A 26784-nucleotide genomic window follows, 5' to 3' on the forward strand; every position below is an offset into this window, starting at 1 on the left:
GATGAATCTGAGCGGATAGGACTGACATGTTTATTTATATCAACAATACAATGTGATAATAGTTGTATAATTAAGCAATAGATCACGAGAGGCTGTGGTATGTGCTCATTATACCACTGTTGTCTATTTTTTTAATTGTATGTCTTTTAAAATGGACCTTGAGTCTAATAATAGAAGTTGATGATGATGATAGCACCAAGGTCTAGAGTTCCTGTACTTACCTCAAGATAATCAGTTGTGTAAAAAGAACAGCCGATAACTTATCTTCCAGCTCGTCCAAACAAGAGCCAGGTCCCTTCACACAAATTGATGAATGGGGTGGCCGGGAAAAACCTGTTTATCACATTCACACCTACTGATTAAATAGGGGCCCTTTTTGCCTATAGTGTATCTGCATTCATCTGAAGCAGGTACCAGCCCCAACACAGTAGAGGAGAATAGTGATAAAATAACCATCAAATACATTTGAGATTCATCATGGTCATATAAAAGTTTATTTAACGTTGTGGGAATACATGTTTCCCAAAGAATTGAGATTTCCAGTTCTTCCGAGTGTCTTTCCACCCACGTATTACCCATTTATTTAGTCCACAAAAATGATAAGGAATCCAAAATCATCAATTACAGAATAATAGTAGTATAAAAACAAAAGTACTAGTATAAAGACACCAGTCCCCAAATCCTTCATGATTGTCTACATTTCCAGTATGCACTTTTCCCCTTGTAATTCAGTATTTGGTCTGTTCTAGCATTTTGACTACGGTGACTACGACTGGATGCCTGGACTCTCATTATGGCTAACCGGCCAGCACCCGATCACAGATTTAAAATGTATTGCCTGTATGTATGCATGTATGTAGGTCAATTATGGCACACATTGCACTCCTGATCATCCCTGCATGATCATTAAGGGAGATTTTGCCCTCTTGGGAGCTAGGGTCAGGGAGTTGTCATAAATATATGCCCTGTTAAGCCCTTTGGGACTCTACCGGTGATTAAGTGTGTGTGTGTGTGTGTGTGTGTGTGTGTGTGTGTGTGTGTGTGTGTGTGTGTGTGTGTGTGTGTGTGTGTGTGTGTGTGTGTGTGTGTGTGTGTGTGTGTGTGTGTGTGTGTGTACGGTAGGACTTGTCTCAGTGACAGTTTTGGCACTTGGGGTGGCAGAGCGCATTGTTGACACGACATTTACAGCCACCTGATATATCACCAGTACCCTGCAAACACACAAAAAAAAAGAGTTCAAAAACACAACATAACCAATGTGGTAATTTGGTAAGCATGGAAAAGTACAGGTTCGCGTTTTCTAGACATGTGATTTGAGGAATGTGGAAATGTGGTAGTATTATTTTAAAAAAAATCTCTGATTTAGCATATTTGCATGGGGGTTTAGATCTGCGGAATTTATTAGAAATCACAATGTGTCAAAACAATAGTAAAACTGTTTCCCAGTCTCAAATGACCGTGTGATGGTGCAAGGGTGTATGCATATTATCAAATGGGTTTGTGCTTATATGTGGAAGAGTGCATTTTACATTTGGGCCCCAGCGAGCCTGCTTCGTGACCCAGCAGATCTCTGTTTTACACATCAGGCAGCTGAGCCAATCACAGCCACTTTTCTTTTGTATGTTGACATCACATCCGGGACACTTCATGGCTTCTCCGCTCTTCAGCATTTCCTAGAAAGAGTGAAACAGTACCCCATACAGTACACCAAGTAAGTCGTATACTCAGAACTAGAGCTCATGATTATTCCATTGTTTAGTATCTCTCTTTCTGTCGCTCTCTCCGTCACCGCCAGGGGATACCAAAGCAATTTAATTCTAAACCATACTAAACAAACGTAGAAAAAAGATGAATACATTAATACATTGGGTTGGTGAATATGAATGTTATTTCTGAAACTCAAAGCACCTCTAACATTTCCTTGGTTTGCTTTGCAGCCAGGTCGTTTTCCGCCCGGAGAAGCAGGTCGTCCTGGTACTGCTTGCAGTTCATGTCCTTATGGATAGCCTGCAAGTGTACGTCATGTTTCGAATGCAGCTCTCCATCCACAAATCAAACACCTTAAGCACGAATGAATGAAACAAGTAATGGGACCACCAAGCCCCAACACCATGAGCGAAAGGGGACGGGCTGTGCGCTTGCCTTGCAGAGAATACAGTTGGTCTCCTTGCAGAGATCACAGGGGAACTCGTTGACCTCGTCCGCATACACACACCAGCCCTGACAGTTGGCCGTCTGGCAGTGGAAGCTGTCCTTCTGGCGGCTCTCGGCGATGCTCAGCCGCAGGTCCAGGAAGCGCTGGTGCTCTTCCTCGGTCAGGAGCTGTCGGTCCGGAGGAACAAGACAAAAGAGGGAAGGCGGTACAAGTTTGCACGAGTTGGAAATTGTATGCCTGCATCTGATGTCATTCTTTGTCATTTTAACAACAATTACAAAGGTTTCTCACACTTCAAAATTATCAATTGCTATTTTGATGAATGAAATATGATTGAATTGCAATATGTGGATGATGGAGGCTATGAGAAAGGTTTTGTTTCTGGGGGTGGTTTGATGGGCTTGTGGTCCCCTCTTGGCTTGCACTCACAGCTTTTATCTCTCTGTCTTGCAGCTTTTTGTCACAGTCGTATTGGTTGTCTGCAAAGGGACAGGAAACCTCTGCATCCTGGCTGTTCACTATGGTGCCTTTCAGACAGTCCCTGATATGAAAGACACACACACACACACACACGCAACATCAACATATGGTTGCATATATGACTTGATATGAACTGTGACCACCCATACCAGTTCATAAGATGTAGTAGTAGATAAATTAACGCTAAATACAATTGTCCTTCATTTACCTTACATTTAAGTTTATTTGTTTGTTATGCAATCAGTCCACAATGGGCCTTGCCTGACGTTTCAGATTTAACCAGGCAAAACCGAGGACAACAAATGTTGAATGTGGTGTATTAGAGGACACCACAATCTATTTATTTTTAGATTCCTGCCGACCTGCAGAAGCTGTGCAGGCACTCTCTGAGTATGGCGCCCTCTCCTGGCAGCACGGGGCACATGCAGACTAAACATTCTAGCTCCTGGACGCATGGAACGATGCTCTGGTCGTCGGTCTGCAGCAGCTCAAGGAAGTTCCTCTCCCTCTGCACAGCCTCGGCCTGCAACACCTAGGCAGAAAGGCCAGACGGATGTACGAAGTATAGTACAATCTCCTGTGTGTGTGTGTCTGTGTCTGTCTCTGTGTATGTGTGTGTATGTGTCTGTCTCTGTGTATGTGTGTGTGTATGCGTGTGTGTCTGTCTCTGTGTATGCGTCTGTCTCTGTGTATGTGTGTGTGTCTGTGTCTGTCTCTGTGTATGTGTGTGTGTATGTGTGTGTGTCTCTGTGTGTCTGTCTCTGTGTGTCTGTCTGTGTGTCTGTCTGTCTGGATGACTATCACATTAAATCTCTTTTCATAGGACAATCATAAAGGTCAAAAATGCTCCTGAAAATGTTAATCACCTGTCTAAAAATGCACCTAGGTAAAAACTAAATGTGAAAGAAGTCCACCTTACTGCAATGCATTGTACTAACGTCCCTCACCTCAGTGTAAATCTGGTTGGCCTGTTCCTCCTGATGCATGCGCTGTATTTCCTCCTCGTCTGGCTTGTAGGTCTCAGGAACCTGGTAGCCCACAGGCCGCTCCTCAGTGCACATCTCACATCCCGGACGCGTCGGCTTGTTCACAAAGGTACATACCTTACAGGTCCAGCCCCGCTGCAAACACATATAGTATATACATACAGTACACACACACACACACACACACACACACACACACACACACACACACACACACACACACACACACACACACACACACACACACACACACACACACACACACACACACACGTGATTAAGTGTTTCGTCGGCTAACATTAACCGTGACTAGTTTATGAATATGGATATTATGAATGTATGACAAAAGGTTTTGTTCTGACCTTGGGAACAACGGCGGGTTTGGGGGGCACTTTGGGGCGCACTATGGGAGGAGGAGCTCCCGCCTGTAGCCCCCTGGGCATGAGAATGACCGTCTCCACAATCCCTTCAACACAATCATTCAATGGGTTTATTAGAAAGATAATTTGTGGTCAGGTACAATGACTTCACACCTGTTGCCCGCACAAAATACCTGTAACGATGACAGGAAAACTATCAATGTTTAAGTTTTTAATGAAATAACAGAACAAAAAGGGATGGTCGAGTGGCTTCCAGCCTCCCACTGAGACACAAAGACAAAATGAGATGGCACATGGAGCGTTCACTTCCGTAACATGACGCAAGTTCAAGTAAAACCGGTAATAGGCGGAGGACTAAAACGTAGGAATGGGAAGATTGTGCAGATGCTACATGGGTAGGTTATACTTTTACTTTGCTGAATATTAAGCTATAAATAATCCACTTGCTACACAGCCCTACAATTACCGCGCAGAATGGTATTTTGAATCAATAAGCACATCGTATTATATCGTAAGGGTTAGAAGGAAACCCACTATCAAGGCGCTGCTGCTCTTCCTCGCGCTGCTGCAGGTGTCTGGTCAGTGGGGCCCCGGCATGGTCGGAGCGGATGAACAGGAAGGCCTGGTCGCCACTTTTGCGGATGCCATGGCTATACAGGGTCTCGCCGTCGCCCGCCAGACGCTTGCCGATGACCCAGCGCTGCAGTGTCGCGTTGAAGCCGTGGTCCTGACTGAACTGTGAGTGGGAAAATATATGCAGAGTGAGCGCCAGTTGATTGGAATGACGATGATGATTTAAAATAGACTTTGAACTGATTGAATCAGTTGTTTTGTAATGTATGTAAAATACCGTTTCGATTGATAATACTGACAAAGTGATTTAGCATGCGCTAAGCTCTACATGAATTGTTTGTTGCCATGCCAACTTGGTGTTACCTTGTCCTTTAGCTCTGCTATGGTCATGTTTGTGGAGACTTCAACACTCACAGGGATGCCCATTTCTGACTGGCCATCCTCAACTCCGACCTTTAACCTTAGAAGGGAGAGTAGTAAATGTAGAATCCATTGATAAACATAAGGTAACATATAAACACAAAACATGTAGAGTGTATAATAAGTTTTGATTCATGTTGGGATTTTATTCTGGTTCCACCAGAGCTTGACAAACGTACTTGATGGAGTCACTTGGGTAGGCTCGTTTGTCGACGTTGACTTTCACAGCGACTGCGAGTCCTGACAACATTTGAGAAAGTCTGGCTGCCTCTTCTTTCTCGCCGCTACTGATTGCCTCCCCCAAGGCGTTGGCCAGCTCCTCAACTGCAAATAAAGTTACGACGCTGAAGTTGGCATCCGATTCGCAGCATCCGATTCGGCTTGAAAACCACTTAGAATCTTCAAATCGGTCCTGATTGAAAACCACTACACCTAGACTCTTCAAATTTGGACTACATTATCACAGTGAGGCTATACATTATGTAAAACATAGTTTCAGATTTGTGAAACCTTTACCCTATTTGTGAAAATGCAATACAGGCTTATTTGAATGCTTTTTAGGGGTCCAGACCGCATTAAAATGAGCCTGTATTGCATTTTCACAAATAGAAAAAAGGTTTCACAAATCTGTAACTATGTTTATTACAATGTATAGCCTCACTGTGATAATTTAGTCCAGATTTGAAGAGTCTAGGTGTAGTGGTTTTCAATCAGGACCGATTTAAAGTGGACCAGCTGCTGAATCGGATGCTGCGAATCGGATGCCAACTTCAGCGTCGTAATAAAGTTGTAGGCTACTTATTAGAGTAACCTAATCGTTTTTTGTTTTTTCCTTTTATAATTTCTTTTTTTATAATCTCATAGTTATATTCATATAGCCTATGGTTACGCTCCCCTGTTGATGTACTCTTCCCTTTCGTTTTCAAACACACAAATTCTAATAGGTCTAATATTAATAGGTCTAATACTCTCAAATTCTTGCAGGTCTAATATTGAATGCAAGGCAAAACAATGAAATATTTAATCTCACAAAAATACTAAACAGTCAAAATAGAAACGTTGACGTTACCTTCTTTCAAATTGAGAGACGATTCCGACGTCATTTTCAAACTGTGTAGACTATGGCGATAAAACCCAAACTTTAAAGAAGACAACTTTTATGCCAGCAATCAGAAGGTCTAAAGGAGTCCGCAGCCCACTCAAAATTAGGTCTTAACTAAAAATTAAGACCTGTGTATTCCAAGACGAGCTCAGTATTTTCTCTGAATTGTTTTAAGGGAAAGCGAAACCGAACCGACTCCAGGAAGTTCATAATGTATTTAAAGGGACCACGCAAAGTTTTACCACTTGTACCACGTGCTTTCTAAATTACAATGAAATAGATGTTGAAATATCAAAATATTTAATTTAGGCCTGGTACATTCACTGTTATGGTAGGCTTTATTATTTTACACAGATATAGAATAAAGTAGAATAATATAATAAATAGACCATCAAATAATATTATATAATGATAGAAAACAATACTAGAATTACCTCGTACTTCCACGAGGTGGCAGTGTCTATGCTGAATGGAGAGTATACAATAATATGCCGCTTCACATCAGCATCTAAAAACAAATGAAATCTAAGTGTACGAGCTGTAACTGGGTTGTTGGGACAAAATGGGGATAGATGATCGGCTAATTAACAATAATGTGGGTATTTTTAAAATAACCTATGGCATTATTACTCTATTGGCAATGTTATGTCCCTTCAGATTTAATGTATATAGCCTACCTCAGGCTTCACTCCTGATGGTATTTTTCTTTGGTGGAGGATTTTGACCAATCAGAGCTCGGGCATGGGAGGGGTTACATGCTACAGAAAGTTGCAGAACATATTTTATTCCTGCCTGGACTAGTGGACTTGACGGTTTATTGAGGTCGCAGCGTCTCCATCACTTCTTCCTCTCCCTCTGCAGATTTGCCTTACCAGGCTGAACGCTCAACACGCTCAACGCCAAAGGTGTGTGTTTTCGACGCAGTCCAAGATGCTGGCTTGTACGGAGATGATAACCATGTGCCTGCAGTCGGCCAAACGCAAGCATCTACTGGCTCAACAGCAACCGCTGCAGATTACAGGACAAGGGCTTCCGATTTTCCATGATGTAAGTTTATTTTGCAGTCCTTTTTTCTTCGTGTGGTCTTCTTACAGTAAGTATCTATACACATTAATTGGATTAGTCCGCAGCCACACAACGTTATCTCAATATTTTCCCAGGTAAACCGTAGCCTACTTATCTCTAACTCAATCGATGGCAACAAAGTAGCCATAATTTCTTCATTATTTGAAAGTGAACCTAAATAGCCTAAAATTGGTTTATGAGTCATAGCTTTGCTAATTTATTTTATTTATTAAGTTTTACACATGCACAGTTTGCCCTCTCGAAGAATGAAAAACACTTTTGATCCTCAACCGATTAGATGTGTGTGTGTGTGTGTGTGTGTGTGTGTGTGTGTGTGTGTGTGTGTGTGTGTGTGTGTGTGTGTGTGTGTGTGTGTGTGTGTGTGTGTGTGCGTGCGTGCGTGCGTGCGTGCGTGCGGTCTGAAGAGTTGAGAGGGAAAACCTTTCCACAACAATAGCTTCGCTGTTGAATGAATAAGTAGAAGCTCTGACAGTTGGCGAGATTTCAGGAGCTGATGAACTCGCCGCCATTACTTCCCAGCCTCTGAGCACAAAGTAACACCTCGTACCCTCACAGACTCATACCAGTCACAGCGAGAAACAACACGGAGGTCTCACTTGTGCCGTCGCCCAGCATGCACTGCAACGTGCTCAACCTATGTTCCTCTGCATCCCTGCTGCAATCTCCCTCTCTCCAACACATTTGTAGTTTGTAGACAGGCACGCACACACACAAACACGCACATGCGATGTGCACACACTCACCACCAGACATACTCATACATTCACGCGCGCACACACACACACACACACACACACACACACACACACACACACACACACACACACACACACACACACACACACACACACACACACACACACACACACACACACACACACACACACACACACACACACAAACAGACTTCTTTCTGATGGATTGACAGTGCCACCAATTATACTCTGGGACGTGCTTGTCAATCATAAACACTATATCAGAATTGCAGGGCTCTTCCGTCCCTTTCCTGTGTTTTTTGTGTTTTTTGTGAGGTAATGGGCTAAGGACATGTTTTCTGTTTTCACTGCTTTTGGTTCGGTGAGTTCACCTGTTCAATAAGGGACAGTGGTCAGTGGACAGGGAAAACGGTCAGGATATTGGGACACTTTGTCCCTGCAGAACAAAAACCTGATGCCAAGAAACAAAACCTGACCGTGTGTGTGTTGTGAGATTGTATGTGTTTGTGTGTATGTCTGTCTCTCTCTCTCTCTCTCTCTCGCTCTCATCCTCTTTTTCTCTCTCTCTCACTCTGTAGCTTTCCTTAGTTTGTGTGTGTGTGTGTGTGTGTGTGTGTGTTTGTGTGTGTGTGTGTGTGTGTGTGTGTGTGTGTGTGTGTGTGTGTGTGTGTGTGTGTGTGTGTGTGTGTGTGTGTGTGTGTGTGTGTGTGTGAACACACATCTAGAGACATTACACTCACACATATGCCCTGGTTCTGATGGCCTTAGTTGGGGTTTTATTTATATTTCTAACTTTTTTCAGCAATAATGCTTTAAGTGCATTGTTCTCTAAATGTATGTAGTTATCTTTCATTATGTTAAACTAAATAGATTGATTTTGATGGAAGTACTTTCTTTGTTACCACATTTCTGTATTCATGACGGTGGGAGTCGCTAATTGAGCATAGCTTTAGAACTGTGTGGAACTCAAAAGTGGATCAAACTCATGCATCCCTGGACAATCTCTCTTTGATAATATTTCAACACCACAGTATGTAATGCATTTCCCTCCATGGATCTAGTCTAGACACCCGTTAGAACTGATAAGGAACACATATAAACAGATAAAGACATCTATTTTAAACAGCCAAAGTCCCTGAATACTAACAATTACTATAATGCCTTGCAAAGCCAACACAGTCTCACTCCGAGAACGTCAAATACCGACTGTTGGCAAAGGCCCTTTAGCGTCGGTGACTGACGGGAAAGGTACCCTTTTTATTCGGTCGGTGACGGTAAAGGTACCCTTCGGCGTCTTCTGCATACGGAATGGGGGGTGCCTCACTACGTCTCTAATAGACGATGTGAGCATCTTTCCTATTGGATAGTTTTTTAGGATATTCTTCTGTGAAAATGGCGGACATACTTTTTATCCTGGGTGGAAAATATGATATTTTAGAATAGTTACACCATTAAAAGTGTTTATGTAAACATTTTTAGCGAGAAATGTGCATTTTACTTTCATAATCGTCGTTCGGCGAATGTGAAGGATGTTTGGTTTGATAGATATGACGAAGAATATTTCATCGGGCGATAATGGCCGGCGTACAGGCATCCCGGGCTCACGAAAATAGGTGACACTGTCACGTTATTTAATCTATTGAAACGTGATCAGGTACACGTATTTTCTAAATGTTCGTGTCAAAAAGCAAAATTTTCAAACTCATGCATATCAATTGGAAGTATTTGTCGTGATTTGTCACTAAGCACGACTTCCATCTAAGGTTCTGTCCGGGAGCTTTCTCCCTATTGTCCCTTAAGGAGCTCCGTACAGAACATTTATTGTTAAAAATTGTCTGTGATAACTAAGAATATGACAGCTTTTCCAGTCTCACCAATATGCGCACAGATCGCACGGTTTGACACTTTCAAGATGCGTGCAGTAGCCTACATACGCCAAATGACCATTTCGTGTGCATACGATACGCAAAACCCAGCATTAACTACTGTGGAGGGCGGATACGTCCATTTCGCGTGCATATGATACGAAAAACCCAGCATTAACTGAATGGGAGATGCAATATTTTAGGACAGATTCACCATTTAACGTGTTTCTAATGACATTTCTAGCGAGAAATGTACTTTTCCCTTGAATAATCCTCAGTCAGTGAATGTGTATGATCTTTATTAATCTTTATTATCTGAATGGGAAATGCAGCTCACGTGTTTCCTGCTTTTGTGTTATTAAACCGTTACTTTATGTAACTTTTAATGATATCATCTTGTTAGAAACACGTACGTTTTCGTGAACACTGGATTACGTCGCATTTCAACATAAAATAGCGTGTTATACACACACACACACACACACACACACACACACACACACACACACACACACACACACACACACACACACACACACACTGCATTTCGCTGCCAAATATATAAATACTAAGGCAGAATAAAGAATAAATTAATTCATTATCATTCAACTTCAACATGCGTTATTACAGTATAGTGGTGGAGGGATGACGTGTGTTGGCCAACCCGGAAGTGAGCGTCGCCCTGGGTTCCCTTGACAAAAAGCCAACGGGTTTTTCCATTTGATTTTGGATTATTGCAGAAAAATTAGCATCTTTGAAGCACCTCCTCAAAAACTGAAAATAAATAAAAATAACTGTGCTCCAAAGAAAGAAATGTAAACCAATGCATTCCGAATGGGAGTGTTTCTCCGATTTTTCCATGCTACACAGAACGAAATGTAAACCCATGCAAATAAAGACTTCATGGTCATAATCATTTAAATATCATTAATCTCCTGAGGGTGGTATTCTATTTTTTTCAACGGGGCTGAATCCAGTCACTTGACCGTCATGGTTGCTATGGTGGTTGCTATCCACCAGCCCCTCTAATCCTTACATGGCTCTAAAAACCACGCGGCAAATGAGCTGCCGTGATTTGTGTTGTTTTTGTCGTAAACTAGTGTCCGATGGTTAAAAAATAGACGGATATTCCAAGGTATCCTTAAAAGGCAGCTTGGATGTTTTTATTTTCTGCAGTTTAGACTTCTTCTATAACCTATTTTTGAAAGCAAAACACCAAGCTCATTGATTTAACGAGGCAGGATTATTTGTTTTATTTATTAAATAAATATTTATGAGAGGTCATTCCTTCTCCTGAGTTTTCTTCCTATTTATGTCTAGTGTACAACCCTACTGTCCACAAGCATCACCCCCCCCTCCCCATATGGATTTGGAGAATTGTTGCCACATCCCAGTGGTGGAGGTATCATATATATGAAAGAGGGCATTCAATTATACTACAATGATCAATTAGGAGGCCGAAGCCCTAAAGGAAGTGATGCAATAGGTGACTGGGTCGACGACATTTAAGTAAGCTTTACTTTGAGGTCTCTTATATATCAAAGGGGGTCTCAAAGGACGCATACGCTTCAACCTGTGGCTCCGGTCCTACAGGAAATGACTCAGCAAGTGCTCCATCTCGTTGCACCTGCACCCAGCGGCTCGCTTGCAAGATTTTGGCCTGAAGTTATTCCCAGACCTACACCGTAGCCATCCAACCTGCATATCTGAGAATCAGGCCTCTCTTTAATAATGACAAAATGTATGAGAGAAATACACATTAACTTTTGACTCATAAGCGGCGTGGTGCCGGCTCCTTTTGACCTTTTGACCCCAGACTTCTGGGGGAATAGCTGAATCAATTCATTAGTCAATCAAAAGCATGTAAATATCTTCCCGGTGACGTAAGAGGGAGAACAAGGTGTCCTTCAACATCTACGCTTCCAGGCGATTGCAACGGTGCCACACATGAGCATATTCGAACATGTTTAATGGTAGTAATTAGCTGTCGAAATTGGAGGCCTTAATCAATAATGAGCAGCTATTGATTTGCTTCCCGATAGAAATTTGTGACAAATGACATGTTATTTAGCCTCTACACGTTGAGTTGAGTCCAATGACACCAAGCATGACACTCTAGAAAATGGTAACATGTATTTTACATGGTACACCTAGGTCTAGGACATGATCTCGGTGTAGCAAGAGGGCGAGCTTGATCTCATTGGACTCAGCTTAACGTGTAGATGCTAAATAACATGTAATTTGTCAAAAATCTCCATCGGGAAGCAAATCTATAGCTGGTCATTATTGATAAAGGCCTCCAAAATCGACAGCTAATTACTACCCCGAAACATATTCAAATATGATCATGTGTGGCACTGTTGCAATCGCCTCGAAACGTAGATGTCAAAGGACACCTTGTTTGCCCCGTTACGTAACCGGGAAGATATTTTCATACTTCTAATGAATTGATTCATATTTTAAGGTTCTCGGAGTGATACTTTAAGCGGCTGCAGCAGAAGTGTTGAGACGAAAGATGATATCAAGACATTTATAGAATATTCACATTCACATTATGATTCTTCGTCATAACATCCGACCAAACATCCTTTACAGTCACCAAGCGAGGATTATGAAAGTCCAGGCCCCCCCTTCCGGCACTCAAGGTCCGACTGGGCCAAGTTTAGGGCAGGAAGGGCCCCCCATTCCGGCCCTCGGGGTCCGACCGGGCCAAGTTTCGGTGCGGGGGTCCCAGTTAGGCCTTAGAATAAGGTATTCAAATTTCAGGGCGGTAGGACCTTCCTATCTCAAAAACTGTTTTTCCACCACATTCTGAACCATTAGGTCTTGCAGGTAACACTTCTGAGGGGCTTTGTCCAAATGACAGTCCATTTGGGAAAACTTTTTTTCTCTAAGGGCTAGAACTCCAAATCTCGGATATGTCGTTCTCGGGGCCCCGGGAAATGTGTGTAAACATTTTAGCATCCCTAGCCATCTCGAAAAGGCCGGAAAAGGGGCGTGACCTCCCACAGTACGGTAAATGTACATAAGACAGAGGTTAGTTTCTAGTCCCCATTTTTTGTGGGATGGAGGTGTACATTTGTGGCTTAAGGTGTGTAGTCACAGCTGGCCTGTGGCCACGTTTTTGAAGTCTGGGGTCAAAAGGTCAAAAGGAGCCGGCACCACGCCGCTTATGAGATAACAAAAAGTGAATGTGTATTTCTCTAATAGCTTTTTGTCATTATTAAAGAGAAGCCTGATTCTAAGATATGCGTGTTGGATGGCTAGGGTGTAGGTCTGGGAAGAACTTCAGGCCAAAATCTTGCAAGTGAGCAGCTGGGTGCAGGTGCAACGAGATGGAGCACTTGCTGAGTCATTTCCTGTAGGGCTGGAGCCACAGGTTGAAGCGTATGCGTCCTTTGAGACCCCCTTTGATATATATGAGACCTCAAAGTAAAGCATACTTAAATGTTGTCGACCCAGTCACCTATTGCATCACTTCCTTTAGGGCTTCGGCCTAAAGGACAAAGCCCCTCAGATGTGTTACCTGCAAGACCTAATGGTTCAGAATGTGGTGGAAAAACAGTTTTTGAGATAGGAAGGTCCTACCGCCCTGAAATTTGAATACCTTATTCTAAGGCCTAACTGGGACCCCCGCACCGAAACTTGGCCCGGTCGGACCCCGAGGGCCGGAATGGGGGGCCCTTCCTGCCCTAAACTTGGCCCAGTCGGACCTTGAGTGCCGGAAGGGGGGGCCTGGACTTTCATAATTCTCACTTGGTGACTGTAAACGATGTTTGGTCGGATGTTATGACGAAGAATCATAATATGAATGTGAATATTCTATAAATGTCTTGATATCATCTTTCGTCTCAACACTTCTGCTTCAGCCGCTTAAAGTCTCACTCCGAGAACCTTAAAATATGAATCAATTCATTAGAAGTATGAAAATATCTTCCCGGTTACGTAACGGAGCAAACAAGGTGTCCTTTGACATCTACGTTTCGAGGCGATTGCAACAGTGCCACACATGATCATATTTGAATATGTTTCGGGGTAGTAATTAGCTGTCGATTTTGGAGGCCTTTATCAATAATGACCAGCTATAGATTTGCTTCCCGATGGAGATTTTTGACAAATTACATGTTATTTAGCATCTACACGTTAAGCTGAGTCCAATGAGATCAAGCTCGCCCTCTTGCTACACCGAGATCATGTCCTAGACCTAGGTGTACCATGTAAAATACATGTTACCATTTTCTAGAGTGTCATGCTTGGTGTCATTGGACTCAACTCAACGTGTAGAGGCTAAATAACATGTCATTTGTCACAAATTTCTATCGGGAAGCAAATCAATAGCTGCTCATTATTGATTAAGGCCTCCAATTTCGACAGCTAATTACTACCATTAAACATGTTCGAATATGCTCATGTGTGGCACCGTTGCAATCGCCTGGAAGCGTAGATGTTGAAGGACACCTTGTTCTCCCTCTTACGTCACCGGGAAGATATTTACATGCTTTTGATTGACTAATGAATTGATTCAGCTATTCCCCCAGAAGTCTGGGGTCAAAAGGTCAAAAGGAGCCGGCACCACGCCGCTTATGAGTCAAAAGTTAATGTGTATTTCTCTCATACATTTTGTCATTATTAAAGAGAGGCCTGATTCTCAGATATGCAGGTTGGATGGCTACGGTGTAGGTCTGGGAATAACTTCAGGCCAAAATCTTGCAAGCGAGCCGCTGGGTGCAGGTGCAACGAGATGGAGCACTTGCTGAGTCATTTCCTGTAGGACCGGAGCCACAGGTTGAAGCGTATGCGTCCTTTGAGACCCCCTTTGATATATAAGAGACCTCAAAGTAAAGCTTACTTAAATGTCGTCGACCCAGTCACCTATTGCATCACTTCCTTTAGGGCTTCGGCCTCCTAATTGATCATTGTAGTATAATTGAATGCCCTCTTTCATATATATGATACCTCCACCACTGGGATGTGGCAACAATTCTCCAAATCCATATGGGGAGGGGGGGGTGATGCTTGTGGACAGTAGGGTTGTACACTAGACATAAATAGGAAGAAAACTCAGGAGAAGGAATGACCTCTCATAAATATTTATTTAATAAATAAAACAAATAACCCTGCCTCGTTAAATCAATGAGCTTGGTGTTTTGCTTTCAAAAATAGGTTATAGAAGAAGTCTAAACTGCAGAAAATAAAAACATCCAAGCTGCCTTTTAAGGATACCTTGGAATATCCGTCTATTTTTTAACCATCGGACACTAGTTTACGACAAAAACAACACAAATCACGGCAGCTCATTTGCCGCGTGGTTTTTAGAGCCATGTAAGGATTAGAGGGGCTGGTGGATAGCAACCACCATAGCAACCATGACGGTCAAGTGACTGGATTCAGCCCCGTTGAAAAAAATAGAATACCACCCTCAGGAGATTAATGATATTTAAATGATTATGACCATGAAGTCTTTATTTGCATGGGTTTACATTTCGTTCTGTGTAGCATGGAAAAATCGGAGAAACACTCCCATTCGGAATGCATTGGTTTACATTTCTTTCTTTGGAGCACAGTTATTTTTATTTATTTTCAGTTTTTGAGGAGGTGCTTCAAAGATGCTAATTTTTCTGCAATAATCCAAAATCAAATGGAAAAACCCGTTGGCTTTTTGTCAAGGGAACCCAGGGCGACGCTCACTTCCGGGTTGGCCAACACACGTCATCCCTCCACCACTATACTGTAATAACGCATGTTGAAGTTGAATGATAATGAATTAATTTATTCTTTATTCTGCCTTAGTATTTATATATTTGGCAGCGAAATGCAGTGTGTGTGTGTGTGTGTGTGTGTGTGTGTGTGTGTGTGTGTGTGTGTGTGTGTGTGTGTGTGTGTGTGTGTGTGTGTGTGTGTGTGTGTGTGTGTGTGTGTGTATAACACGCTATTTTATGTTGAAATGCGACGTAATCCAGTGTTCACAAAAACGTACGTGTTTCTAACAAGATGATATCATTAAAAGTTACATAAAGTAACGGTTTAATAACACAAAAGCAGGAAACACGTGAGCTGCATTTCCCATTCAGATAATAAAGATTAATAAAGATCATACACATTCACTGACTGAGGATTATTCAAGGGAAAAGTACATTTCTCGCTAGAAATGTCATTAGAAACACGTTAAATGGTGAATCTGTCCTAAAATATTGCATCTCCCATTCAGTTAATGCTGGGTTTTTCGTATCATATGCACGCGAAATGGACGTATCCGCCCTCCACAGTAGTTAATGCTGGGTTTTGCGTATCGTATGCACACGAAATGGTCATTTGGCGTATGTAGGCTACTGCACGCATCTTGAAAGTGTCAAACCGTGCGATCTGTGCGCATATTGGTGAGACTGGAAAAGCTGTCATATTCTTAGTTATCACAGACAATTTTTAACAATAAATGTTCTGTACGGAGCTCCTTAAGGGACAATAGGGAGAAAGCTCCCGGACAGAACCTTAGATGGAAGTCGTGCTTAGTGACAAATCACGACAAATACTTCCAATTGATATGCATGAGTTTGAAAATTTTGCTTTTTGACACGAACATTTAGAAAATACGTGTACCTGATCACGTTTCAATAGATTAAATAACGTGACAGTGTCACCTATTTTCGTGAGCCCGGGATGCCTGTACGCCGGCCATTATCGCCCGATGAAATATTCTTCGTCATATCTATCAAACCAAACATCCTTCACATTCGCCGAACGACGATTATGAAAGTAAAATGCACATTTCTCGCTAAAAATGTTTACATAAACACTTTTAATGGTGTAACTATTCTAAAATATCATATTTTCCACCCAGGATAAAAAGTATGTCCGCCATTTTCACAGAAGAATATCCTAAAAAACTATCCAATAGGAAAGATGCTCACATCGTCTATTAGAGACGTAGTGAGGCACCCCCCATTCCGTATGCAGAAGACGCCGAAGGGTACCTTTACCGTCACCGACCGAATAAAAAGGGTACCTTTCCCGTCAGTCACCGACGCTAAAGGGCCTTTGCCAACAGTCGGTATTTGACGTTCTCGGAGTGAGACTGTGTTGGCAAAGCAACTCTTATATATAGTTGTAGTGATAGTATACTAAATGGCAGCAAAAGTAAACATTGTACTTCGGTTTTTGTTTGTATCAATATGTGAATGTTGGCTCATTTTATTTGCTAGCTTTATGTGAATAGCTGTAATGTAAAACTCAATGACAAAAATAATTAATACTGAATGGACATACACAGAGAGAAAGTGGAAGCGCCCAGAGCTTACAGTACATCATAGAGGTGTGATGCAGTGGCTGGAACATGCCCTCCTCAAGGCTATCCAGCAATTAACTTGGTGGTGTCCCCAGAGGGAGGGCTTGTGCACTTGGTTTTATCCCAGCCTTTTATCTTGGGTTGTGCATCGTGTGGCTGTGCTGGGAGGCTCTGTCCAAACAGACTATCTGCCCACTTAGCTTTATGTTGTTTCTCGCCGTTTATGTTGGATTTCTTTAGGGCATCTCTCTTTATCTTATCTTAATCCAATAGTTATATTTCTCTACATTCCTTTCTCTATCTTGTTCCTTTGCTCTTTCTCATCTTTCGCTCTATTCATCTTTCTCCTTCTCTTTCTCCTGTTGTTTCTCTCTCTCTCTCTCTCTCTCTCTCTCTCTCTCTCTCTCTCTCTCTCTCTCTCTCTCTCTCTCTCTCTCTCTCTCTCTCTCTCTCTCTCTCTCTCTCTCTCTCTCTCTCTCTCTCTCCCCCTCTCTCTCTCTCTCTCTCTCTCTCTCTCGCGCGCGCTCATACTAATGATCTCTCCTTTAATTAAATGTTTTTAACAACATTTAATTAAAAATACCCTACAAATTAGCACCCAGCAGATAGCAACATGATATAAATATTAGCACTTTTTCTACCAATTTGTTAAACTATGACAAAGGCAAAGCCAAGCTTGTGGTGGTGTGTTTATAAGGCTTTAACAGCGCCTACTGTCCTACCACTACCAGCTGCCATCGCACCATCAACACCATAGCACACTAGCAAGTAGCTCATGACCTTTCTCCTCAAGACTCGCTAAACTGTGCATTATCAGCTAAATTAACCCACGAAATCCAACAAGTGACACAGAGATGTTCAACCAAAACAAATTTTGACTCACGACATTTGCTACAACACAGAAGTTTAATGCCTAATGACTCGAAGGAGGGAAACTGTGTCTGTGTGTGTTTTTCCGCGTATGTGTGGTGTGCTGCTACTGGCATTGTTAACCATTTCTGAGTCATACTGTAAAATAATAGGGCTGTTATTGTAGAATGTCTTGTTAATAGGTAAAAAATAGATCATTGTGAGTGCGTGTGTGTGTGACTTTGGGCACAATAATAAAATGGCCGCTGTCACGACAGAATGTGCCAAGCCCAAAGACATTGAAAGACAAAAGAGCAGGAAGGTTGGAGATGCTTACCTTGTTGACGGATGGAAACTAATACCTGAGGGCAACGTGTACAGTTATTAATAACCATAAGGTCAGAAATGCCAGGCCTGTTTGTTTTGACCTCTCTCTAACAACGAACAATCACAAAGAGTGAGGCAGGAGAAGCACCGAAATGTTGTTGTCTGAGTTTCCCCGATCGTGTGCTGAATCGGGATTAATGGGCTCCAGACAGGTTCAATCCCCCATTTTCATAAAATCTGCATCACCGATCTATTGGTCATGATGAATCATGATGACTGAATGGAGTCAGGTAGAGGAAATTTGATAGAGATTAGATAGTCTTTGTTTATTTGGAGCTGTGGTGGATATAGTTTTTTACTTTTTCCTACACCATAGCTTGGAAAATTTGAATGAGGTTTCTATCATCAGTTTTTTATGAAAAACATATGCTAGTGTATCCCAAATGAAGTGCATCAGTCTGTAATTATAAAGCAGTGAATTCTAAAATAAAATTAACCCAAAGATACATAAATCAGGATGGTTCGATTGAAATATGTTTTTATTAGTCTGCTATGTATTTCTGCAGATATATTTCTGTACCAGGTAGTGAATTTAAATAAAGTGTAATGTAATAAGAGAGAGAGAGCGAGCAAGAGAGAGAGATCCTTGTGGCAGTCTTTTAGATTCATTGTCATGAATGCTAATTGTGTGCACTGTTGAGGCCTTTATTGGCGCTCAGCAGGAAGCAATAACCAACATTTCCTCTCTTTCCTTTTCTATTCTGTTTTCCTTTCCCAGATTTTCCGCCGTGCAGACAAAAATGGTAAGTAAACAACATAATACACTGGCTGATAGTGGTGGCAAATTAGGTGCTGGTGATGTGTATGTTTGTGTGTGTGGGGGTGGGGGGGTGGGGGGGGGCGGGGTACTTCTGTCTGTTTATGCTCCACCAAGTTTCTCCACCCAATTAAAATGCTAAGGGAGAGAGTATGAGAAGACATAACCCACCTCTCCCTGTCAGTGTTGGACACAGATGACTGGGTGTAGACTGCCATGGAGGGATCTACATTAGCGTAATGTGGCTCACTCATGCTACTCATGCCCAAAAAAAGAGATAATGTTCATCTGAGAGCATCTTTCGGGTAAAACAACAGCGGCTGTGGTTGTGACTGTTGTGTGTGTTCCATTACAATGATAAGATGTTAAATGGGTTTAATATCAATGAACACATGTTTGACTTCATTTTGATATTGAGCATTTGTTCTGTATTGATTAGAGTAATAGTAAATGAAATTGAACCCTGTGATTGATTAATGCCATTTGTAGCTATAGTCAGCTACACATGTCGACCTGGTAGCTGTATTTTGGGTATGTGGAACAACTCTGTTGGAAAGTGTATACACCATGCATTCTCACATGTGTATTAAAATCAATGCTGATACACTGGTACCTGTGTAAGCTCCTGCATGGCCGACTGATCACCAAATACAATCTCTAAAGTGGCTATCTAGAAGATGTCCAAGGATCTATGTGTCAATAAATATCAGTTAAGCCACTCTCTAATGCCGAATGAGGTAACACAACGGTAATCAAGCCTGTGGCTTACTGATGAAAGCACTTACATTTGAAGTGTAATGATTGTTACATACTGGGTGTCAGTGGCGACGCTCGTGCCATGCATTCAAAGCCCAAGCAGCACATAGTCAGTGACGCGTTTTCCCTCAGCCAGCAGTGTTTCTTTCAACCCAGAGGGTATGGTGGCGACAGACTCGCTCTTCAAATCACTTGTGTGTGCAATAGTGTATTGCCTTCTTTCACCATAGAGAAATAAAAGACAATGAAGCGTAGATCTTCAAGATTGCCTTTTTTTAAAATCCATGGACGGATCGTATTTTGCTGATTCTCTTCAATTTTAAATAAACGAAACAAACGGCTATCAATTATTTATTCCACGTTTTATGACGACGATTGATAGTTCTTGATTTTCCCATTCGATTAGAGATTAGAATGTTTTTCAACGTCCAACCAATCCATGCTTTTCACAAAGGCCAGGTCATGGTAGAGAAGACACAGGTGTCGCCCGGGTCTCCTTTAAGTAGGCCTAGCGTGCCCTTATCCAGGATCCAGCAGTCCTACGATGTAATAGCAGAACCTCTGGGGGGAGACTGCACCGAGCTATCCTCAGGTTTTGATGAAAAATGCATTGAAGTGGATCCCGAATGTATTGCATCAGTGTGCAATTATAAAGCAATGAATTGTGCAAGAGAAGAACGAAAAAACGTACATAAAGTAACGGTAGTTAGATTTAAGTATTTGTTTCAAGTTTTAGATTGTTTAGAAGTTTTATTTGCCGGGTATTTATTTCTGTAGATATATTTCTGAACATCTGATTGATGGCACCAGGTAGTGCGTTTAAATATAGTGGCAGAGATATTGCCCATAGACATTCTACCCAAGATAATTATTTTGCATAAGTGTATTACATTTTCAGAATAATTGAATGATCACATTTTTCCGCTGTCCATTCTACACAGTGTTAATTTGAAACCTTTTAAAGACCCTTTGTTTTTACACTTAATTACTGCTGACATGTTTGTATTTGCTGTTAATAGCCAATAATGACCTGACAGATCCCCGCCTCCAGAAACATGATTACTACCCGTGCCCTGTTACAGCATAGTTAGTGTTATGAGTGACACCTGTGGTTGTGCGACGACGCTGCCTCTGTGAAAAGGTTTGTTGTCTTTCCCCCCCGCCACTTGTGTGAGAAGCCGGGCCTGACTCATCACCTTTGTTGGTGCTGAGGCTTAAAAAACACTAAACTCCATTATCCAGTCCAATCTCTTAGGGAATAATGAGACGTCACAATCAATCTGGCCAGACTGGACATCAGCAGTTAACCGCTGCAGAATGGACTGGGCTCCCTAATCCACAGCAGTTACCCACTGACAGCCCTTAACCACATACCAGAAATATTTTGGGGAGATTGCAGGTTCCATTGGCCTAGGGCAAAATCCATTCGAAATATAAATTGCTGATTCTTAACATCTTGTGCGCTATGCTTGCTACCAGTGAAAACGGTTTTAGCAGCTCTTGAATGAGAGTGAAGCTCAGGTGAAAATTGCTTGGTAGGAAAGATAAATTACATATCATGCTACATAAAATACGAAGAATAGGGTATATGTTTGCATATGGGATTTTTTCTCAATTTTTCTGGAGTTTCTGGATTTTTGTAGCAAATCTCAGTTTGTAGGTAACTTCCTGCCATATTCTACGGTGTGTGTATGTGTGCATGCAGACCCGCGGTATGTAGGTCATCGTTATGCTTTTTTAAGAGGGTTTTTTAACGAATGTGTCTTTTATTGTTAACAACTGCGTCACTATGATGCTCAAAGACGGAGGATGTATGGATCCTCTCGGTGGGGAGAAAGCACCCTAGCACTGGTGGGACCAGGTCTTTTTTTAAAGCATTAAACAGGCTTATTTATGGTCTGGAGGCTGAACGGGGCCCTTTACAGATGGCTCTCTGGAACACAGTTGAAGTGGAGCACTGATACTAAGAATACCAACAGCGTCAGTCGTAGCGCTGAGGAGGGGTTCACAGTGTCTGGGCCTTTTACACAGTGCCCAAGAAGGCCAGAAGTTACTCTTTCCCCGCTCTCTGGTGAGTTGTCTGAAGCCCATACGTACAACGCCCTGGCTGAGTTTATAAAGCACTTAGCAGAGGGAAGGCTCGTCGGGAGCAGAAGAAGAGCTGACCTTCGGGGGGGATCGGACCTTGGCCTACTTTGTGTCCTACTTAGTTGGTTCCTTCAGGGCTCATTAAATCATCATCCTAGTTTATTCTGACCCCTTGAGTGACTTAATTAGCTCAGCCTGGCTCTCACGTTTGTCTGTTTGTCTGTTTGGCGCAAAGCCCTGATTGCTGTCGCTGCTCCATTCCGATTTGCTTTTGGAGAGAACGAGGTTGCAAAGGGTTTTGTCACATTGATTCTTGAAATCCTTGAGAAATAATGATCAAACTAAGAAACTTGCGTTTTCTCATCGTCGTTTTTAAAATTGTGTTTATCCAACAATAATGAAATATTACAAAGAAACAGTTGTTCACCAATGTTTACCAATGTTACACAGACTAGTGAGGGTTTGATTACAGCCGGTATCGAGACGGCCTATGTTAAGATTGACTCACTAAATCCTAGTTATGCGTTAAAGTGTATAAATAAAGAGGACTTTGAAGTAAAGAGACATCTTTGTCTTGCTGTCGTACAGTGTGATAGGAACAGAATGTTCCCCATCCTCAGGAAAACCTTGGCTAGTGGATGACACATGGCGATCGGATTACTTTTCAGCACAAGAGGGAAAGGGCGTAGGACGCAGGCAACATAGCTGTCACCAATGTGTTCAGATAGCATGTCAGTCCGAGGTAACAGCCTCTGACATAACTGGGGCTGTTGTATTTTTAAACAAATGATCTTGTGGTGATTTAATTTGTTGACAGGTGATCTCCTAACCCCAACTACTCTTGGTGAGGTGCTTGCTCTATGAGCGCTGACCCTACATCTCCCCACAGCAAGTGTAAAGAATAAAAAACACACCTGTCAATCATTCAATGCGGTCAATGATTGACTGTTCTGGATATCGTTTAGGAAAGAGACAAAGGAGCCCCCTCACTCGATCGCAGTATGTGTTCATGTGTTTTAGTGGTTCAGCCATTGTGTTTTATTAGTGAGGGAGGTGGAAGGAAGGGTGAAAAATTTAAATGTCATCAAGAAGTCCACAATCATTAAAATATAGCAACAATATGAAGCATGAGAAGAAGAAGATCAAAAATAGCCCTTAAGGTATGGGAAGGGACTGAACATAACCAGGTGTATTGATCCATGCACTTGATCCGTGTGTGCTAGGAATTATCTGAGCACTGTATGTCCTGTTCATCAAAGAAAACCAAGGCGACAGTACAAGAGTAGTCACCATCACTTCTTTAGCAAATAGGAAAATAAACAACAATCAAGATCATCTTTTGGACAGATCTTACAAATATGCTCTTATTTAAAACGTCTTTATGTTAATGTCTTTCCTGTAAATTTTCGTTATCATTTCATAGAAACCTCCCAAAACAACAGTCTGTGTTCAGACGAAACAGGCGTGTGGGATGAGGGTGTCTTGCATGCACTCTCGCCCAGCCACATTACGCATTCTGCTGTCGTCGAGGTAACAGCAAACCATATGGTTGCAGACTTCAGACTTGTCCTTGAGATTTTTTTTGTCCCTTTTGTATTCTTCACCTTGTTGTTTTGATATTAGACATTTGGACATTTGGTTTAATGGTGTAAAAGTTTTTTGTTGATAAAATTGTTATTGTCATAGCTGTTTTAGCCTGTTTTTGGCTAAAGTAATTAATTAGTGAATTAGTTTGGGTTGAATATTTTTGCATCTCAACATATCCTCAGGACAAAACCACCCATCAGAAATCTTGCCATCGTTCTAGGATCCACTTCATTTAATGGCAGTCTAACTATTTTCTATGTTTAATGGGCCGGCTGCTAGATAATTAATCAGCCCAACCCAACTGAAGACCTGGATACAAAATGACAAAATATTTGATGAGATCATACATTTAGTTTGAGATCTTTTTGTGCTGGTTAGGCGATGTTGATTTATGTTTACCAGCAATGAGTAGTAGCTACCACTACTACTCATTGCTGCTCGACAGGACTTTTTGAAACAAAGTCCTGTCTTTCTCATTGGTATTTTATTGAATTTAAAGAAATGATCAAACCTTTAGAAATTGTTCAGAAACAGGAGTATTGTGTTTTTTGGTTGAGTTCACTACATTCCTTGGACTATCTCAACTGGTATGCACGAGGTTCACGGCCACCATTGCTGAGAATGTCCACTCACAGTAAGATTATTGAGTAAAGTTGTCCAACAAACTGTTCATATATTTATTTTGCAAGGAGGGGGAGGGGGAACAATGTGGCGCAGCTGTGATGACGCTTTAAAGTCCTACATATATTTTCCTCAGTGACAGATTGGACGTTTCTAAAGAAAACATTGATTTTTCCTCTTCCTCAACTGTTGATCTCAGCCTTGATGCACAATCTGCGTTTCTCTCCCAGACGACGGCAAGCTGACGTTTGAGGAGTTCAACACCTACTTTGCAGACAGCATCCTAACCACCGAGGAGCTCCAGGAGCTCTTCTGCTCCATCGATGGACGACAGAACGAGTAGGCCTCGTTGCTCGCTCTTGATCACATGCACATTCAAATAAATGTATGATGGTTGGAGTACCAACCTTGATGTACACATAGATACAACTTTATTAATACAACTTAAGACATGACTATTTGGGTTCAGGCAGTGCAGAAGGACAGGACATTTACAAAATGGGTCTTTTTGTGCTATTTGTTGATTTGCTGTTCCTTTCTCTGCACAAGATCAAATGTGCATGTAATTTAATCAAAGGAGACAGATGGCTGCAAAGCAAAGAAGAAAGAGCAAAGGGTGTCTTATACTGATTACTGTACTGAATACTGAAGGCTGCCCACTCAAAGAGCGACTTCAAGTCAATTCCTTCATTTAGGATTTATTTATTTATCTTTCCCTGGCCATGGAAATCAAGATACTTCATTGAGTGCTTAAAATCCTCCCACATGTTGCTGGGCAATCAAACAAAGTCCCCGTTAATGTATAATTTCAGAACAATCAATGCAGGCCAGGCTATTTGTTAGGGGGTACGGAACGTGGAGACCCAAGCGCAGACACAGGCAGAGACGAGGTAAAGGGAACGGGGTTTATTTGGAAGGTAGAAGCGTCAGACAGGCGGGGAGTCGGGAACCAGGAGGTGCGTCAGAACAGGCGGAGAGTCGGGAACCAGGAGGGACGTCAGAACAGGCGGGGGATCAGGAACCAGGAGGAGCGTCAGAACAGGCGGGGAATCAGGAACCGGGAGGGGAGTCCGACAGGCAGGGGTTCGATAACGGGCAAGCAGGGCGAAAGCAGGCGGGTAGTCAGGCAAGCAGGTGTTCGGCGACCGGGGGGTACTAAGAAAGGAAGGAGAGTGTTACCACGGGGACAGACTGTAGGAAAGCTCGAGAATACTAGTTGGACCGATACTGACTGTGCAGGAGTAACGACGAACTGGCGCCGACTGGCAGGAGATCTCCGACTGAAGAAGGAACTGGTGATGAGCTGACAGCACACAGGTGTGGAAGGAGAAGAACCACCGACGCCAAGTGGCCACTAGGTGGAGGTAGTGGACCGCGTAGCAGGACGCTGCGTGACACTATTGTGTTGATTTCAATCACTGTAAAATAATTGCCAAACATTCACTACACACAACAAAAAGGAATTATTATTTGTCATCAATGGTTTATGTGAAACTGTAATGAGTCCACCTGCTTTATGGTCTGAGGCTTGTGGACACACAATATATCAAATGTATTTTACTTTCTGCTCGACATTCACAGCATAAACCAAATGGATATGAGGGCAAGGCTGATAAAACGGAAAGATGGGATGATGTTTCTGTGATAAGATGAAATTGTTTTCTCACAAGCAGCATCTTTTGTTATTCATATCGGCACTTCCGTTAGAGTGACAGAATATCGATTGTTTGAGATTAAAAAATATAAGGGTCGGTGTACATTTGAAGGATGCTGATTACCACCCATTTAGTCTGAATACAACTCTCACAACCCACCACACATTTTTAGTTTATAAAGTATTATGACCAATCCATAACAGAGCATTTTAATCTTTCCATAACAGAGCATTTAATTTATCCAACTCAGTGTGTGAGAAGGCCAGCAGATTGGTGTTCTAGCTTTATTAACCTCCATTTTCTTTGCTCTGTTCTGCAGCAACCTTGACACTGAGAAACTCTCAGGTGAGTGAGTCAGTGTTGATTTAATCTCTCTCTCTCTCTCTCTCTCTCTCTCTCTCTCTCTCTCTCTCTCTCTCTCTCTCTCTCTCTCTCTCTCTCTCTCTCTCTCTCTCTCTCTCTCTCTGTTTGTCTGTCCGTCTCTTTCGCTCTGTCTCTCTCCCTGTTCCCCCTCCTCTCACTCCCTCAACAGATAAATTGTCCAATCTCCACTGTAGTTCTTTTCTTCTTTAACACAAACAGTAATTTAAGCATGCAAATGAGATGCTTGACATTTTAAGTCTTGACTTTCAAAACAAATTTACCTTATCGTCCTCCAAATCCCACTTTGTTTAAGCATCAACATCCCTGCCATGACTCAAACAGATTGTCAGGTATCCTGAGAACACTATCAAACAACACAATGTATAGCAACTCTCCTGTCCTATTTCTCAGGAGTTATTTTGGCATTTTAGTAAGAGGTCAGTAAAAGAAAAAAACTGAAATAGGACAGAGGCCCTTAATACTGGGCCCACTCAGAATAAAAATGGATGCATTATTTATTGAATCGCACAACAACAATCTGGCAGATAGCTGACTATCACTAGAGTTCTATCATTTGTATTGGTTTGAAGCAAAACTCTAGGTTGATCAATAGGATATAGTACACATGTGAGTCATTTATATGGACCAAGCCCTCCAGAATATCATCATCCTCCTC

At 42.1% G+C, this 26784-nt stretch overlaps 2 protein-coding genes across 4 annotated transcripts in view; one reads left to right on the forward strand and one right to left on the reverse strand.

Annotated features, from left to right (window-relative positions):
- Window positions 1-471: 471 nt before the first annotated feature.
- rbck1 (RanBP-type and C3HC4-type zinc finger containing 1) lies at window positions 472-6301 on the reverse strand. Of its 2 annotated transcripts, none has more exons than XM_030374464.1 (12): window positions 6064-6301; window positions 5174-5318; window positions 4938-5034; window positions 4536-4737; window positions 3984-4087; window positions 3583-3756; window positions 2998-3158; window positions 2585-2696; window positions 2143-2322; window positions 1909-2007; window positions 1530-1673; window positions 472-1211 (listed from the first exon to the last, which is right to left on the reverse strand). In XM_030374464.1, exons 1-12 carry the CDS (start codon window positions 6095-6097, stop codon window positions 1131-1133), a joined length of 1533 nt encoding a protein of 510 aa, XP_030230324.1. In that variant the 5' UTR covers window positions 6098-6301; the 3' UTR covers window positions 472-1130. The 2 variants fall into 2 exon arrangements, with proteins under 2 accessions (XP_030230324.1, XP_030230323.1); XM_030374463.1 differs by having other exon boundaries at window positions 2998-3167.
- A 331-nt stretch (window positions 6302-6632) lies between these two features.
- The window catches only part of necab3 (N-terminal EF-hand calcium binding protein 3), a 37543-nt gene continuing 17391 nt past the window's right edge, over window positions 6633-26784 (forward strand). Inside the window, exons 1-5 of one of the 2 annotated variants that reach the window (XM_030375461.1) lie at window positions 6633-6691; window positions 6958-7143; window positions 19000-19024; window positions 24321-24429; window positions 26065-26090. In XM_030375461.1, the coding sequence (XP_030231321.1) occupies window positions 6659-6691; window positions 6958-7143; window positions 19000-19024; window positions 24321-24429; window positions 26065-26090 (379 nt within the window). In that variant the 5' untranslated portion in view covers window positions 6633-6658. Of the gene's footprint in view, window positions 6692-6858; window positions 7144-18999; window positions 19025-24320; window positions 24430-26064; window positions 26091-26784 lie in introns of those variants that run through there. The other variant, XM_030375462.1, reaches the window with a different exon arrangement.

This window comes from Gadus morhua, chromosome 13, assembly GCF_902167405.1.
Source record: "Gadus morhua chromosome 13, gadMor3.0, whole genome shotgun sequence".
Lineage (NCBI taxonomy): Eukaryota > Metazoa > Chordata > Actinopteri > Gadiformes > Gadidae > Gadus > Gadus morhua.

What these genes read in the sequence shown, in the direction of transcription:
- rbck1 (XM_030374463.1), bottom strand. Translation starts at nt 6,097, where the DNA reads ATGACGTCGGAATCGTCTCTCAATTTGAAAGAAG. An exon ending in CCAACCAGATTTACACTGAG is followed by an intron (nt 3,168 to 3,582) that starts GTGAGGGACGTT and finishes CTTTCTGCCTAG; the next exon opens with GTGTTGCAGGCCGAGGCTGT. An exon ending in TGCCTGCACAGCTTCTGCAG is followed by an intron (nt 2,697 to 2,997) that starts GTCGGCAGGAAT and finishes CTTTCATATCAG; the next exon opens with GGACTGTCTGAAAGGCACCA.